The sequence below is a fragment of the Monopterus albus genome, unplaced genomic scaffold (genome assembly GCF_001952655.1).
Source record: "Monopterus albus unplaced genomic scaffold, M_albus_1.0 scaffold49.1, whole genome shotgun sequence".
Classification (NCBI taxonomy): domain Eukaryota; kingdom Metazoa; phylum Chordata; class Actinopteri; order Synbranchiformes; family Synbranchidae; genus Monopterus; species Monopterus albus.
In genome coordinates this window covers 322717-338077 of record NW_018127929.1, presented here as the reverse complement: position 1 = coordinate 338077, position 15361 = coordinate 322717, and the positions used below count along the sequence as shown (strand labels likewise).

Sequence of the window (15361 nt, the reverse complement as noted above, 5' to 3'; positions counted from 1 at the left end):
GGGGTTGAAAAGGGCTGAAAGGCTGACTGGTTACTGGCTCAAAACTGAGAAGAAGCTGAATCAAAAATATGCAGATGAGTCAAGAACATTCAAAGCAGCTTAGCTTAATGTGATGGAATACTAATGCAATAAGTCCAGTGGCAGAATAACAACCACTGTAACACACAGAATTAGCAAAAACATATTTTGGAACTTCTGTACATCTACACCAATACCATTACATCTGAGATTAGCTAATATTGGCTGCCATACATGATGCATTCTGGGAGAAACAAAATCACATACATATTTAAAATGCATGTTGCTGCATCAGTAGTGGACGTGGGTTTTAGTTGTCTCTATTTTGGAGATGACAGCCCTTATAGAAGACAAGGTAGTCTTCCTTCTGCTTATCTTTTCGACATTGTGTCTTTGTCCTCAGCTCTACATTTGCAACACTAGGACAAGAAGACTGCATCATTGGAACAACTATAGGATTGAGAGAAATGAACATCTTCATATGCTTAATTGACTAACTCAGCCACTTGGTCCCAAAGCTTTAAAGCTTGATCTTTGATTTAGAGGAAGCCTCGACAGTTCTCATCAGCAACTTCCTCTGGGGGTGAATCCTGCTTCATTTCAGGCTTGACATGAGGAAAGTGTACTCCTCAGGAAGCATTGAAATTCCTGTAAGAAAGTCACTTTCGGCTTTTTGCCACAGCGAATCGTCACACTGACAACTCACATGTTGACATTTGGTACGTGTTTTACGCCGGATGCCCTTCCTGATGCAACCCTGACTCGAACCTGGGCCGCAGCGTCGGGAGCGCTGCGCCTTAACCACTAGCCTAAATATTAGAATATGGGGTCGGGCAAGGTAGTATAAGCATTAATCTCTACATTTATAAATCTTTATGAAAGAAAAGCTTGTTTCCTCTGTGGAATGAGACACATTTCAAGCTTTAAAAATTTAAATATTAAACATTCATAAGATCTGTTTAGCCAAGTTGCCATGGAGAAGCAAACAAATGACCTTTCACGGGAGAGAATATGGGCCTTTATGTTCTCTGTGGCCAACAATATCCTTTAGGCTTTATTTTCATGACAAGCATCTGTTTTGACCAAGAATTTGCTAATAGTAACCAAGACCAGATTCAGAACAGCAGCCCAGTGACACAGCAAACAGACTCCAATCTGGGCTAACCATCTGTAAGAGAACTGCATGTGGTAGCATTTTGTATTCCATCTTTGGTGCACTGCATCAGAAACAAGTCCTTATCTTATACATAATTTTGCTTGCTGTGTGGCTTTTTTTCCTTTTTGCTGTTGCCACATGTGAACACACACAATCACCACCAGAAAGCAGGCAGGAGGATTAGGATGATTGTAAATAACGGCATTCTGTTGTGCTCTGACCATGAATCAGGCTTGCCTCACGGATGCAATGATGCACTGCATTGATTTCCACAAGCTGGCAGACAAAGGTGTGTCGAGCTTTAATAGGCAGATATGAAGAGGCAAGTGGAAGGCAGAAGAGCTGGCTATAATGAGGATTGATTGTGCATGTGGAAGCAGAAGTGGCTCTCTGAGCTTGACTCCCCTGCCTAGCTAGACTTGCTCTGCTCTGTTCTGTTCTGCTGTGGCAGACCATAATTAGACAGAAAGCAGGGACAGATATAGGAGACAACTGAGTAGGAGGAAGAGGAGGAAGAGGAAGGAAGACAGGAATAAAAATGGAAGCTTAGAGGAAGAAAGTAGGGGGAGTTGATAGAGAAAGTGAGCGTGATGAAGAGGAGACAAAAGGAGGAGAGGAAGGCAGAGTGGGAGTAAGGGAAGCCTTGTGTATTTGTTCTTGAGCTCTGCACCCAGCTTAATGAGATTAGCCCAGCAGGGAAAAAAATGCCACACTGGGGAATTCAGGTCACATGAAAATAGGCTAGCTAGACATCTGCCTAGCCTTGTGTGTATGTTTGTCAAGTGGATGAGATTAAGAGGTCCATGGTCGACTTGAAACCCAGACAGGGTTTTAAATATCTTGGCTCATCCTCTTCTTCCACTTCCCACTGTTATTTGCACTTGTCTCCCCCAAAAATGTATTCTCCAGATGGCCAGAAAACACCTGACATGTGTTTGTATGGCTGCATCAAACTATTACTGTCTTTCCTTTCTTTCGCTCTCTCCCCTTCCTCATTTTTTCCCTTCTATTCCCATTCTTTTTTCAGCTCCTTCTCCTCCCCTCATGCGCCACTTTCCAACTCCAGCATTGTCATTTAGTCACAACCAATCATGCTGCTATTTAATGTCTTTTCTCCACCCAGGAAAACACAGGCCTCAGACATGAGCTATATCATTAGGCTCAATGATTCTGCTACATTTTAATTGTTTCACCATTTGCTCAAAATTTGCAAAAAGACTGAGTGTGTGCATACCCCTGTGTGTGTAGGTTCTAAGCTTTTCCATCTGTCTAATTCAGCTGCTAATTCTTCAGCATGCTGTGCACAAATGTGTTATGTCTGCAGGTATGTTTGACCTTTGATATCTGACAAAAATGAGTTTGCAGATGCAATCTGTGACTGGGAATGATGATGACAGCTCAACACCGTGTGCGTCTGTCTAGCCGTCTTATCGTACCTATGCATGTTTTTCATGTGTTTGTGTGTGGGGACAGGCAGTTTATAGACACAGACATAAATCTCAGTAAAGTAAGAGCTGGCATCATTAAACCAATAGCTTAGTGATTCCCTGGCTGGCCCAGCTGCTCACTGTAGGCTGTTGCAGGGCAAACAATCCAGATTTATTAAGAAAGAGTACTGTCAAAGACAAGGGAATGAAGACAAACACAGGCAGATACTCAGGGAGATGAAAAGAAGGAATCAAATGCTACTCCAAAACAGACAGCCTGAAATATGTTTAACAGAATGCAAACCATTCAATGGCAATATACTGACATGTTCATCCACACTGTAATGAGCACAAAAAACCAACCAAAAAAAAAAAACAACAAAAAAATAGTAATAGTTTCCAGAAAATGTTTTAAAAAGATGGGAGGTTTGAATAGGAATGACAGATAAGGGAAAGCACGAAGAGAAGAAATAACCACATGGACAGACAGAGAGCGTCAGACTGGCTGAGCAGCAGCCACCTGCCCTGTCTCTTGGGAGTTTTTTAAATAGGTCACTGTCTGACCTGCATTATAGTAACACAGCCATGTCATAATCACACCATTTCATAAAGCGCTGTGCTCAGGTCAGCTACTTATTACCCCATAGTCTCACAAAACATCCTTTTGTGCACACATACAGAATGAGACAAAAGACTACATTTGCCTCTGGAACAACAGCACAATCAACAACATCTTCCAGTCTGCATCTAGAATCGTTTTAGGAAAGAATGTGCTGGACAATCGCTGCATCACTGTCTGTGTGGAGGGAAAGCACAGCATATTTGCCAACAGACACTTTACTCTCTATCTAAACTAGGGGTGGGGTGGGGGAACAGTAGCGATGTGGATGACACAAGTGATAAACAAACAAGGTGTCACCAACAGTTGAAGCAGCACTGTGGTAGCTAGGGGGGCAGTGCCTATCGATCTGCTGTGAGCTGTGCCTCGATCAAGAAAAGGCCGGGGCGCAGCAGGGCTGCCCTGATTATTACCATTTGGAAGCAGACAGCCATTAGGACCCCAGAGCGCTCCCACTGCCTGAGAATAAACAAAAAAAAAGTTGGAGATGGAGGAGAGAAGAGGCTGACAGATATATAAAAAGACAGTTCAACAAGGAAGAGAACAACTAGACCTAACATCATCTACACTAAGTAGGTGAGGAAAAAAATCTGGAAGAGAACAGAAGAACGTGGGGGGCTGGGGTCAGTGTGCAAGTCATCCTCAGTTCTCAGTAGGATGCTGCCTTAATGAGGCAGAGAGGATGAGATAATGAACCACATAAAAAGTGGCATAATTACAAAAGAGGTTAATTATAATTTGTAAAGCTTGAACTCATCTTAGATTTTATATTCTTTTTTTGTTTTTACACATTTTATCGTCTTAAATTTTATAAAGTCCACCCATGACAGTGGCGGCTATAATTTAATTCAGGTGAAAACCATGGCTTGTTACTAACAACAAAGTTCAAATAAAAACAACCCTGTGTTAGAAGGAGCAGCACTGATAAGGGCACACTACGTCAGGTACTGTTAAACAATAAAGTAGGATTCAAGAAGTGCAGTTTAATTAACAGATTAATATGTTTGAAGAGAAACACCACAGTTCTGAACAGTGGTTTCTGACTAAGTATTTTGCTAGTCTGGAAAGTTATCATGGCAGCAATTCTGAGGTAAACAGCAGACATGTGTAGTTTGCATTACAAAACAATTTGCCATGAATGTGCTCTTGCATATTTATGATTGGTAAACACAGCCAAACAGTGTGCGCCAATACATGTTTTACAGCTACCGGATCAAAAAGCAAACATTTTGCTGTAGCCTCCTGGTTTGGCACCCCCACTGCGCCGATGGTTCGCTCCCATTCAATTGAATGAGGGAGCTGTATTTTTTCATGATAGGCTAATGTATGTTTGGACACAGCCTTGGAAACAACAAGGTATTTTTAATGGGTAAAAAGCAAATAATAATTTGTCTTTGATTCCAATGTACTAATACACCATGAACCACGAGTCAAAATGTTTAACTACAAAAAAATACATTAAAAGTTTAAAAGCTAAGCAATCATTTAAGGTAAAATGTATAGATGCCCTTTAATGTCCTTCCTGGGCATTTTCAAATGAAATAACAGAAGCTCTGTGCCACATTTCAAGAGTCATATGATAATGTACAGTACACCAATCTTCAGTATATCAACAATGGCTAGACTTGATTTTGAATTTTGATGTTTTGGCGTTTTTAAAAAAAAATCTGATGATATATCCAATGTAATTTTTAAAAACAAATCATATAAACAAAAAAATAAAATAAAAAAAAAATCATACTTTTTACTCTGATTAGGACCAAGACTCTTCATTAAAGGGACATTTCAAAGTGTGAAAATTACCTTGTCAGTGCTTCTAAACAACCTTGAACCTAGTCTGGCATTACTATACTGCAGTTTCTAGTTACTGATCAGCCAACATGTACACAATGCTGATACGTATTTCTGCAATAAGCTAATATCAGCCAATATAGTGTCATCTAAGCCCTACTGTAGGAAAGCTGTGAATTTGACAAAACAGTTTTGTAGTTTAATACAAAAAGTGGTAAATTCCTGGAAGCCCTGAAAACAAACAGAAGCCATAATGTTTATTATCTGTAGATAGAACCTCAGGCTCTGCTTTCCCCCTAAACAAGAGTGCTACAAAGTTAATGGATGTCTCTAGTCTGGCTATTAAAAGGGGATCACAGACTGTGAGTCAACCAATACACATAAACACATAGACAGGGTGGTCCAACATGTTTCTGGCTCTGCGTGTGTGTGCGTGCTTCAAGTCTCTTCCCAGAAATGTGCAACAGTAAACAGATTTAAGAGGCAGAGAAGTAACATTACCACTACCATTGGCTGGGAGCATAAACAGCGGCACACAACACAACACAGCACATACTTCCTTCTTTGCATAATAGTTTGTGTGTACAGAAGCATACTGCATGACACTGCGCATATCTCAAAGGGCAAGAAAAAAAAAACAGCAATAAGAGGTGCAGAGGCAGCAGAGAGCAGCCATGAGCCCCCCTGACAGCTGCCTTGGTTAAACTGGGAGCCTCTGGCAGTCCCCTGGGGGCTCAAGGGACCCTAACCCTTCACTCTTTCTTCCCTGAGACTAACCAGACCAGCAGCACAAACACATTCAGGGATAAGGAGTGTGTGAGAGAGCAAGAGGCAAACATAAAAAGGAAAAGAGGGAGGGAAACAGGAGGAGACAAAGAGAAAGATGCTAACATATAAGCAGAAGGGACCCAGCTTTAACCCAGTGCTTAGAGCATTTGATGATGTTTTTTTCATATCCTCCTCTCAGTCTTTCCCTCATAAGGAGAGCAATTACACGTCTTGGATAAACCCACATTAAACAAACATTAGTTCTCTCTGCAGAGCCAGACTCGGCCAAATTACATTGTTTCCAGATGCCGCCCCCCGGCCACATCCACCGCTAGGAAAACACACCTTAGTCAGTGTGCGAGGCCATAACCAGCCAGATAAGAAATGCTATGCATGAAGTGTTAAGTAAATTTGAGTTTTAAAATTCATACTGATGGCAGAGGGAAGAAATATATGGCTACTCAACTAATGTTTGCATTTGCTGTTGTATTCAACATTGAGGCTAGTTTATTTTTCATCTACAATCTTATTCCATCATTAAAAATGAAGAAACTTTTCATATAGATGGAAAAACATTTTGTGCCCAACTATTACAACTCATGCTGAGGTAGACATGAATGTGTGCACCAAAATTCCTGGTAAACTATCCAGTAGTTACCAAGATATTTCAGTTTTGACCAAGGTGGTGGACTGACTGTGACTGACATCACCATCCATAAAGTCACTGTTCAAGTGGCTGTTACATACAGTCACTGTATGTGACAATCAGTCACAATCAGTGTGTTTAACAAATGATTAAAAGCAAGAACTGAGGCCAGACTAAAAAGCTCCCTTCCCTCTGAATGGTGCAGCACTACAGGCCTTATCCAAGATTCAAAACCATGTCTAAGAACAAGATGTTTACTACTAAAGACATGAGAAAAGCTGATTCTGCACTCCTGTGTGAGCATGCCTCATGCCAGCACGTGCTCAGAAGGCAAACAATACAGTTTGTTCCTTTTCATCAAGGGATATCAATAAGGCCACAAGTTGACTTCTGGGTGTGGATAGTAGACACAGGAACCCTTGAAGACATGGGAACCAATGTCACACTGAGTTAGTATAGTCTAAGCTCAAGGATAACCGCATTATCAGGAAAGCTGACCAGCTCTGTCTTCAACTTCTATGACCCAGACTGGATGTCAGACATGATTCTAAGAAAACGCTCTCATTGTAAAATTCCCATGAAATAATCATACTTGAAATCTGCCGAGTGCCCTTGAGCAACACACCGTCTGTCTGTCAAGCAGGAGTGCTGTTATGTAGGCAAACATACACTTTGCATATGCATTTGCCTTATTAAAATTACTATCATATCGACTCCAAATGTACTCTCCAAGTGGAAGTGCTGGACAGATATCTTCAACAGAAAAGATTTAGTCATGGCGAGTGATCTCTCTCCCTGCCCCTCTTTTCTGTTTTTCAGTCAAACTGTATAGTGTACATTTATGCATGTGGATAAATAAATAAATAATAAATAAAACTGCATTAAAATAAGCTCTGAACGAAGAAAGCCTCAAGACACGACACAGCAAGATAACTGCACTTCATCTTTTTTTATGGGTGTGTATATATGTGTGCTTAGGGGCTCAGATAGTCGCTACCAATGAGCACTCAAATGCATTCATGTTTCCCCGACACACCTAAGGGGACTTCTTAATACACCTTAAACCCCTAAGCACAAACACACTTATGTACGACTATGGAAATCTAATGAGACAGTCGGGCAGACATACAAACCTGAAGGCAGAGGTGACCAAGTATAAAGCCAACAATTATATGAAGTCGACAAAGTGTGAACATTCATTAGGTGTGGCTGCCAGTAAAATCCATAGAAAGCAGACTGCATTGGGGTGACATCATAATTAATTTAATCGATTAAAGCTCCACTACTTAGTTGCTGCTGTGGTGCTTTTAAGATTTCAATTTTAGACTTTTTTATATTACAGATAATATTGATGTTTCAGAATTTCAATCTTTGTTGTTGCTGTGAATAAGTGACTTTAACATTAAATTTCATAAACAGAATTGCAGACTGCTATTCAGCAGTGGGATTGCAACAGCAGGCCTTAGATTTGATATTTTCCATCCACTGAAAAAATAGTAACATTAAACTGTGACCTGCTTCCCAAACTGTTTCACATAACTGCCGCCTGTACTAAAACATGGAGTCATCTCAGTCTTTTGCACCAAAGAGAGACATAAAAAAAACATTTGATGGAAAAATGCTTTAAGTATATCAAATCAAGTGCTGTAGCACAGGATGCAGATTTTTTTGCTTACTGTACTATCATAGTAATTTCAAACAAAAGCAGTCAAAGAGTGCGCATGTACCCCCATCAAGTCACAACATTCACTCCCTTGTGAAAAATCAGATACAGAACAACACAAAATGTGTTCCAAAGTCCTTGATCTGGATCAGATCCGGATCGTCTTTTAGGGTATGACGGGCAGTTATACTGTGCATCTTACCTGAACATTTCAGGGTTACAACTTCATTATAGGTCGAGTTACAGCACAAAATATGTGTTAAATGGGGTTTTCAATGTTCAGTTTGAATGGCCGTCAGATCTGGAATTCAGATCATATCCAGATGAAATTTGGTCTGGTGATAGACATTGCCACCCTACATACGTGTGTCAAATTTCAAATGAGTTTGATAACTTTTAATGGAGATGTTTGTTTTTTTTAATTTTGCCCCATTTTAAAGATTTTTCTGATTTTTTTTTTTTTTTTTTATGACCTTGACCTTCGACTTCTTTCAGCCAAAATCAAATTACTTCTGAGGCTGGTCTCCACTGGTCCTGGTCTGTACTAAAGCATTTAGTTACAGCTTTGAATTTAAATGTGATGACAATTTGTGTTTCAAAGCATTATAAAATGTTAGGGTAAAAGAGTCAGTGTCATTTTGACAACTAACCAGAATGAAATAAAATTTAAAAAGGGATCGTTTGCCTTTTATTTACTTTATGGAAGACTGTGTTTGTGCTACTCACGTAGTCAGGTAAAACTGTGTCTTCTCCCTGTCTGCCCCTCAGACTCTGTGTTGCCTGCTCCAAAACCTTGTTGTGCTTTTTGGAAAGCAAAGCAAATAAACTGCAGAAGAGACACAGAGCACGGAAAAATGAGTGACAGCAGCAATGACAGATGAATGATACAGTTCTGTGAAGACAAAATAACCCAAATACAGAGCCATCATACAGCACATGTTGACCAGTAATTAATGTGCTTTAAATACTCTAATGGTGGTCTTTACTCAGCTTAACTGAAGAGAGAAGCCTTTATTTAAGACAGACTATTTATTATAAGAGACAGTGAATATGAATGGGTAATAATGAATCCTGGAATAACAAAATAACCCTTAAAATAGCAGGGTATATATTTAGATATCATGCATCAAACATTCTAAATTGTACTTAATTTATCATCACTTTACAATCATAACTGATTTTGGCCTTTTTTCCCTTCAGTATTTGACCCATTGTAAGTGATGAAGGTGCCATTTGACCTGCTTGTTAATTGACTTGCTGTACCATCTGTGCTGTTTTTAAATAAAAAAAAAAACATTTTAAAAATTTGTTCCAATATATTTATTGTATTAAAACATTTTTTTTTTCTTCTTCTGGTCATCATATTTATTACAAAGTGTTACTGGTAACCTTCTGTTTTAATTACAAATTTTAATACTCTCCCAGGGCCTTCAAGTGTGCTAAAGACTTAATGTGCTCATCAAGGAATGTAAATTTCAGTATAAATAAATTAAATTCAATGACAGCAAAGGTCTAGGGAAGCACTGATGCACAAACAGAGCTCAGATAAGTCCCTAAGAGCAACACCTGCCCTTCCGTCAGCACTACATAACACAAAATCTCTCAGCATTCTTTATCCAGGCTAACCGTCCAAACGATAGCTAAATGGAAATATCTGAGCACCTACAAGGGGGGGTCACTTGTTATCTACAGACTGAATGTTAAGGTGGTATTAACCATGACAAACTTATAGGCCCTGATGTACAATCTAGTCAAATGAGAGAGCACCGTGGAAGTTCTACCTGGGCCCGCTGCCCACAGTAATGTGCTGTGACCAGTCGCTCTGTCACATCCCTCATTTATGCTGAAGCAGTGATGGACACGGCCCAAGAAACATCAACAATAAAGAATTTCCACACCACTGGCCAGATCCTGAAATTAGTTATAGGTCTGACGTTATGACAGACATAATCCACCCTGAAACACTGAAGATGCCAAGGTGCTCTGTCTCTGCCAGTCCAAAGGATTCTGTGGTATCTGGGACACACGCTGTGTGTGATTGTGTGCGTTTCTTCTAAATCTGTATCTGGACATTTGCATGTGTAGGATAAAATTAATTCTGAGGCTTGTATGAGTAAGCTGCATATTTTGGTGTCTGGAATGTTGGCCAGACAGATATTTTTAGAACACAATTCAAGAGCAAGTCATTTATTAACTGAAAAAGAAAAATATAGATTAACTGAAAATAATGAGTAGTTGCAAGCTCTGTCAAGGTTGCAGATGTCAGAGTAATTAGAGAATGAATATTAGCAAATGAACATATGTGGTGGTGAAGGACACTGTGGATATGGATGGCAGAAGCAAGAGATGGAGGAACAATGCAGTCAAAGGGGGGTAATGATGGAGATAAAGGATGAATAGAAAAGATAAGGAAAGATGCTGGGTGGTGGTGGGGGCAAATCTCACTCCTGCCTGTAAATAAACAGCACCAGCTGTGATTCAGAGTCAATTAAAGAGCAGAGTTCAGTGGTGCCTGTCTGGCATTTGGAAATTCCTGGCAGGAAACTCCCTTTATCTTGCAGCCAGTTGGGTCATCATCATCAGACATGGAGTCAGTTGCTCTACATCTATACAGAACAGACATGTAGACATTCACAGACAGTGTTCCTCTCTGACTCAAAACACCAGCAAGTCACAGATATGGAGAGAGACACAGGCAGGGAGATAAGAGGATCCTTGAGGATGAATGAATATGTGCATGTATTTGGGGAAGGAAACATTCCTTCCCGTGTGCCTGGAGTTAACAGACAGACATGAATGACCTGATGTCTCATCTTCTCATGGGCTAAACCCTTTTCCACCATTCCCTCATGTTGCATAATGTTCTACAATGTTCGATATTACATTTCTTAGTCTCCCCTGTAGCAGCCACTGTCAAGTTACTATAACAATAGATATTATGCACTGATTCATCATGAATCATCAAAATGAATGAGTGTGTACTTTAGAGTTTCCACCCGTGTCTTTAGGCAGTTTTTGTCTTTCCTTTGGCTTCTTTGCTTGTTTCACACAGATGTTTTTATTAAAATCTCATTAGGCCACCGCTTACACAAAGAAACAATAAAGATGAAAAGTTGCTTCCCATGCAATAGCTCTGGTTTGAGCAGCTTTTATTCAGATTTATGCTCTGAGGAAGGCGTCTGTCTGAAACATGAAACACTGACTGCTTTGATGGCGTGCCTCCTTTTTCTATTTATTGATTACTGACTTTTTTAAGCTTGGAATTCTGGAATACACACATCGTTTGTTTCATTCAAACTGTCTTCTGTTTCTTTTTGAGAATGCACACACATCGAGGTGCAGAGCCGTTTAAAGTCAATATATCAACATCAGAACACGTCACTCGACTCTTCTCCAAAATATCAAAGTTTAATCACCAAACGTTTTTAGCCATCAGGCATTCATCAGGGTGCACACTGTCTGCCAGAAGAGAGGCTCATTCAGAACAGTTTACAGTCGGTAGTGATGGTATACGCACTAACACAAAATGAAGTTGTCTACTATCGGATACTGCTATACACTTTATACTGTGGTAGTTACTTTTTAACATTAACAAAGTGTATGAGGTGATTGTGGGAAATGCTGCAGGTTAATAAGCTGGACTGTTTTATGGTAATACTGTATTTTTGTACTGGTTTGCATCAATGTAGTAAAGCATTTTCATATGTAAGGAATTTACTTAACTGGAATTACAAAAATAAGACATTACCTTCTGGTGAACAATTTCTCACTTTATAAGGGTAACGATAATAAGGATAAGGATAATGATACAAGTATTGATACCGTAATACAAAACTATATACAATGAGGGTTTTATTTGTCACCCATTGCCTAGTCAGAGGATACAGAGTCTGCCAAAATATAAAGGCCCCTTTCCAATTGAAAGTGCTTACGATAACACATTTGAATGTCGAGTCTATAATAAACACAAACCTGACCCTAGTATTTGACAATTTACATGCTGTTTTAGGTCACGTTTAATACAATAATTAGAATTATAATAATAATTTGAATAATATAAAAGCTGAAATAGGCTGACAATAAAATGAATAGAGAGAAGAGAGGAGCTACCAATTAACCTATCATCCTTTGTTCTATTCTTACCTGATGATGCGCTGGGCAGCATACTGGTGAAGACATCGAAACTGGGCTGACATGTTGGCAAGTGCAGCCAGACAGTTGGTGTGGAGGTATTTATCCTGCACACACACAGACAGACAACAATGATGTTACTATTAATCTGCACACTAGTTTGATGTTGTGTACAGTATATTCCTGCAGCTAATGAACTTTTGCTTGCCCATTATCTTTGCGAGTGTGTGTGTGTTCATCTTACCCTTGTCCGGGTCATGTTGAACTGAATGGTGCGGATGACTACAAGGATGAGCAAACTGCCAAGTGAGATCTCTGTCAATGACCTCTCTGTGTACCATGAGACGTTCTTCAATATCTGGAAAAACAGGGGGAGAGACATTAATGGGACTCAAACAGAAAAGAGAATGGATTTAGATTTATCCCAGCAATTGCAGTTACCGGAGGGTTGCAATGGCAATGCCGGAAATGTTAACAATGTGTGTTAAACTGTGACTACCCACCACCTCGTGAATGGAGCGATTGAAGGCATCATCCTCTGTAAGGATAAGGAGAATGATGAGGGCCATGTAGACATGGTGAGAATTTCTTTCCTCCACGTGGTAAAGGATCTCGAGGATGGGCATCACCTGAGAGGAAGAGTGGAGGAGAAGGAAGAAGGGCTGATCATGTGTGTAGGTGCTGCCTCAAACTGCATTCAATACATCCTTATTGACTAGTGGGTGTATATTGGAGTATCAACAGATGGTTGTGGGCCACAGTCCTATGAACCACTGGCAGTTACATTTCTTGTTACCTTATCCCACTCGTAATTATTAGTAATTAGCCACTGATATTTTCTTCCTAATTTTAGTACTTATGACTACGGGCTGTCGGACTTTATGGATGTTCTGGCAGTTTGCAAGCAAAGCCTGGATGTGGTGGAATCAATCCACATGATCAGATAACTTGCACAAGCATCAGTGGATGAAAATGTGAACATAAATCTTGCAACAGATGAGCCCCCATGCTAGCATCTTAGCAGCCATAAATATTGAATAACACAGAGGTCCTCCTGATATCAGATGTAAAGGAATTTAGCAGACCTAAGATTTCAAAGAATGATTGTGAATTAAGGTCATTTCCTGCAGGTTTGGCTCATGTTATGAATTTGCAGTTGGTAAACCTGATACAAAGACTAAACATAAATTACTTTAACTTCCTATCCAGTAAGACCAAATTATTTTTTGACTGTCTTTCATACTCATGATACCATCGAACATGCTGAGCTAAAGACTGATTGTCATTCACTAGATGCCTCAGTACATTCAGTCTGGTTTAAGAAATAACTGGTGCAGTCCCACATGGACAGAATAGCACCAGCTGCAACTGCATACACCCTCACTGTTAATTAAACCATAGCATTTGACCTGGATAACATGATTTCAGGGCTTTATCTATGTGTATGTAAATAGGAAGTGAATAATGTGTTTTGTCGGGGATTATTCAAATCATACTTGGGATTCTTAATAGAATTCTCTACCCTAGATAGGAAGGAAGGACGAATGTGCATGGATTTGTGCACCATCCTCTGTGAATTAACAACAATACTGAAGTGTTTAATTCCCATCCTACTCACCAGATTGTCCATATCAGTTCTGGAGAGCATGTATGTCCTCATGTTGGTGTTCTGGTGAAGCAGGGTATACAATAGTAGTGTGGCCTGGTCAGAGCACTGCTGCTCACACAGCGCTGTGTACAGACTATTGAAATTGATCTGAAAGGTATGAGGCTGCTCCACAGGCAATGATGATGTGTCTACATGAACAGAGGTAAATATTGTCATTATTTTATTACATTACTTCATCTTATGTTACATCTATTACAAATGAACGGCTGTCTCAAATGTGTACAATGGATTAAAATCAAGGAAATATCTTTTGTGCAATTATTACCTTGTGTGTTTCTGAAACAAGTAATAGCCTGGCGGTATGGGTTGGGCCAGTCAGGCCCATCTGTCAGATTGGCCAGCACCAGCAGTAACAGAAGGCTCTGATTAGACAAAGGTAAGGGGTTGTGTTCCTGATCTATCCCGGCTTTGCTGCCAGCTCCACCCAATGTGAAGACACTCCAGAGACCACCTGGAGACCGACAGAAAAACACAGGTTAAACTGATGAAAACATACATTTAATCACCATTTTGTTTCTACCCATTATTTACTTATTTATTACAGCATTTTATTTCTGAAGAGTTACAGGGGGGGGGGGGCTGTATTTGGCCTCATTCTGGTCAGTTTGAGTGTGTTGGATGCAAAGAATTGATTTGGTTTTACTGAGATTTTTTATTCAATTAAATTTTTAGCTTGGTGTCAGAAAATATTTAATGCTAACACACCTCTCCTGGTGTACTTTATGTAGGATTTCAGCACACAGTGTCAAGACTAGCCTGAAAACAGTAGAAGCCCATTTTAGCACAAGAGATCAGTGCAGTCAAGTTGTTCATGTCAGCTTTTTTATAGAAAGCATCAAAGTATTGTCATAACTTGCAGCTCTTCAGCCTTATGTTGTAGAAGATTTGTACTGCACAGGGAAAAGAAGGCAAATGAGTGTGTGGAGTCAGGCTGATGAAATCAAGATGAAAATGCACAATAGAATAGCTCCTAAAATTAAAACAACATCGACGGCACCACAGAACAAAGAAAAACTGGAACTGCTGGTTGACTGGAGTGGGGTTTCATTTTTCTTGCTGGTGGATGAGAGAAAGCTGAATTTCCTACAGAGCAAATGAAGTGCTGGTGCTTTCAGGTGTCATGTGAAGCATGTGAAGCATGAACACCAAGGTACACAGATGACAGTCTCTGGCTCCTGCACGTCTAGCCACACAGAATACATGAACCAAAATGTAGTGAGAGGCAGTGAGTGTGCGCTGTAGGGCCCCAGTGACCAAGCTGCCGACTTTGAGGGGGAACCAAGTAGACTTGTTGCCATCTAGAGGCAAAGGCTGGAAAACCAGACTAACATTCTGTGGCTGAATCACATATTCTTCTTGGTGTCATAAAAATCACCATAATCCATCAAGCTCTGACACAGTAACATCACTTGTTTACTTGGTTAGTGAGCCAGAAAAGCTTTAGGTCAATCAAACAAGGACACAGTCTAAAAG

General features: G+C 40.0%; 1 protein-coding gene across 1 annotated transcript in view; it reads right to left on the bottom strand.

Annotated features, from left to right (window-relative positions):
* Window positions 1-15361, bottom strand: part of dym (dymeclin) — a 47009-nt gene that overhangs the window by 13841 nt on the left and 17807 nt on the right. Inside the window, exons 10-15 of the mRNA XM_020600922.1 lie at window positions 14154-14339; window positions 13838-14016; window positions 12723-12848; window positions 12464-12577; window positions 12232-12326; window positions 8815-8914 (exon numbers count right to left, since the gene is read on the bottom strand). Coding sequence (XP_020456578.1) covers window positions 8815-8914; window positions 12232-12326; window positions 12464-12577; window positions 12723-12848; window positions 13838-14016; window positions 14154-14339 — 800 coding nt within the window. The remainder of the gene's footprint in view (window positions 1-8814; window positions 8915-12231; window positions 12327-12463; window positions 12578-12722; window positions 12849-13837; window positions 14017-14153; window positions 14340-15361) is intronic.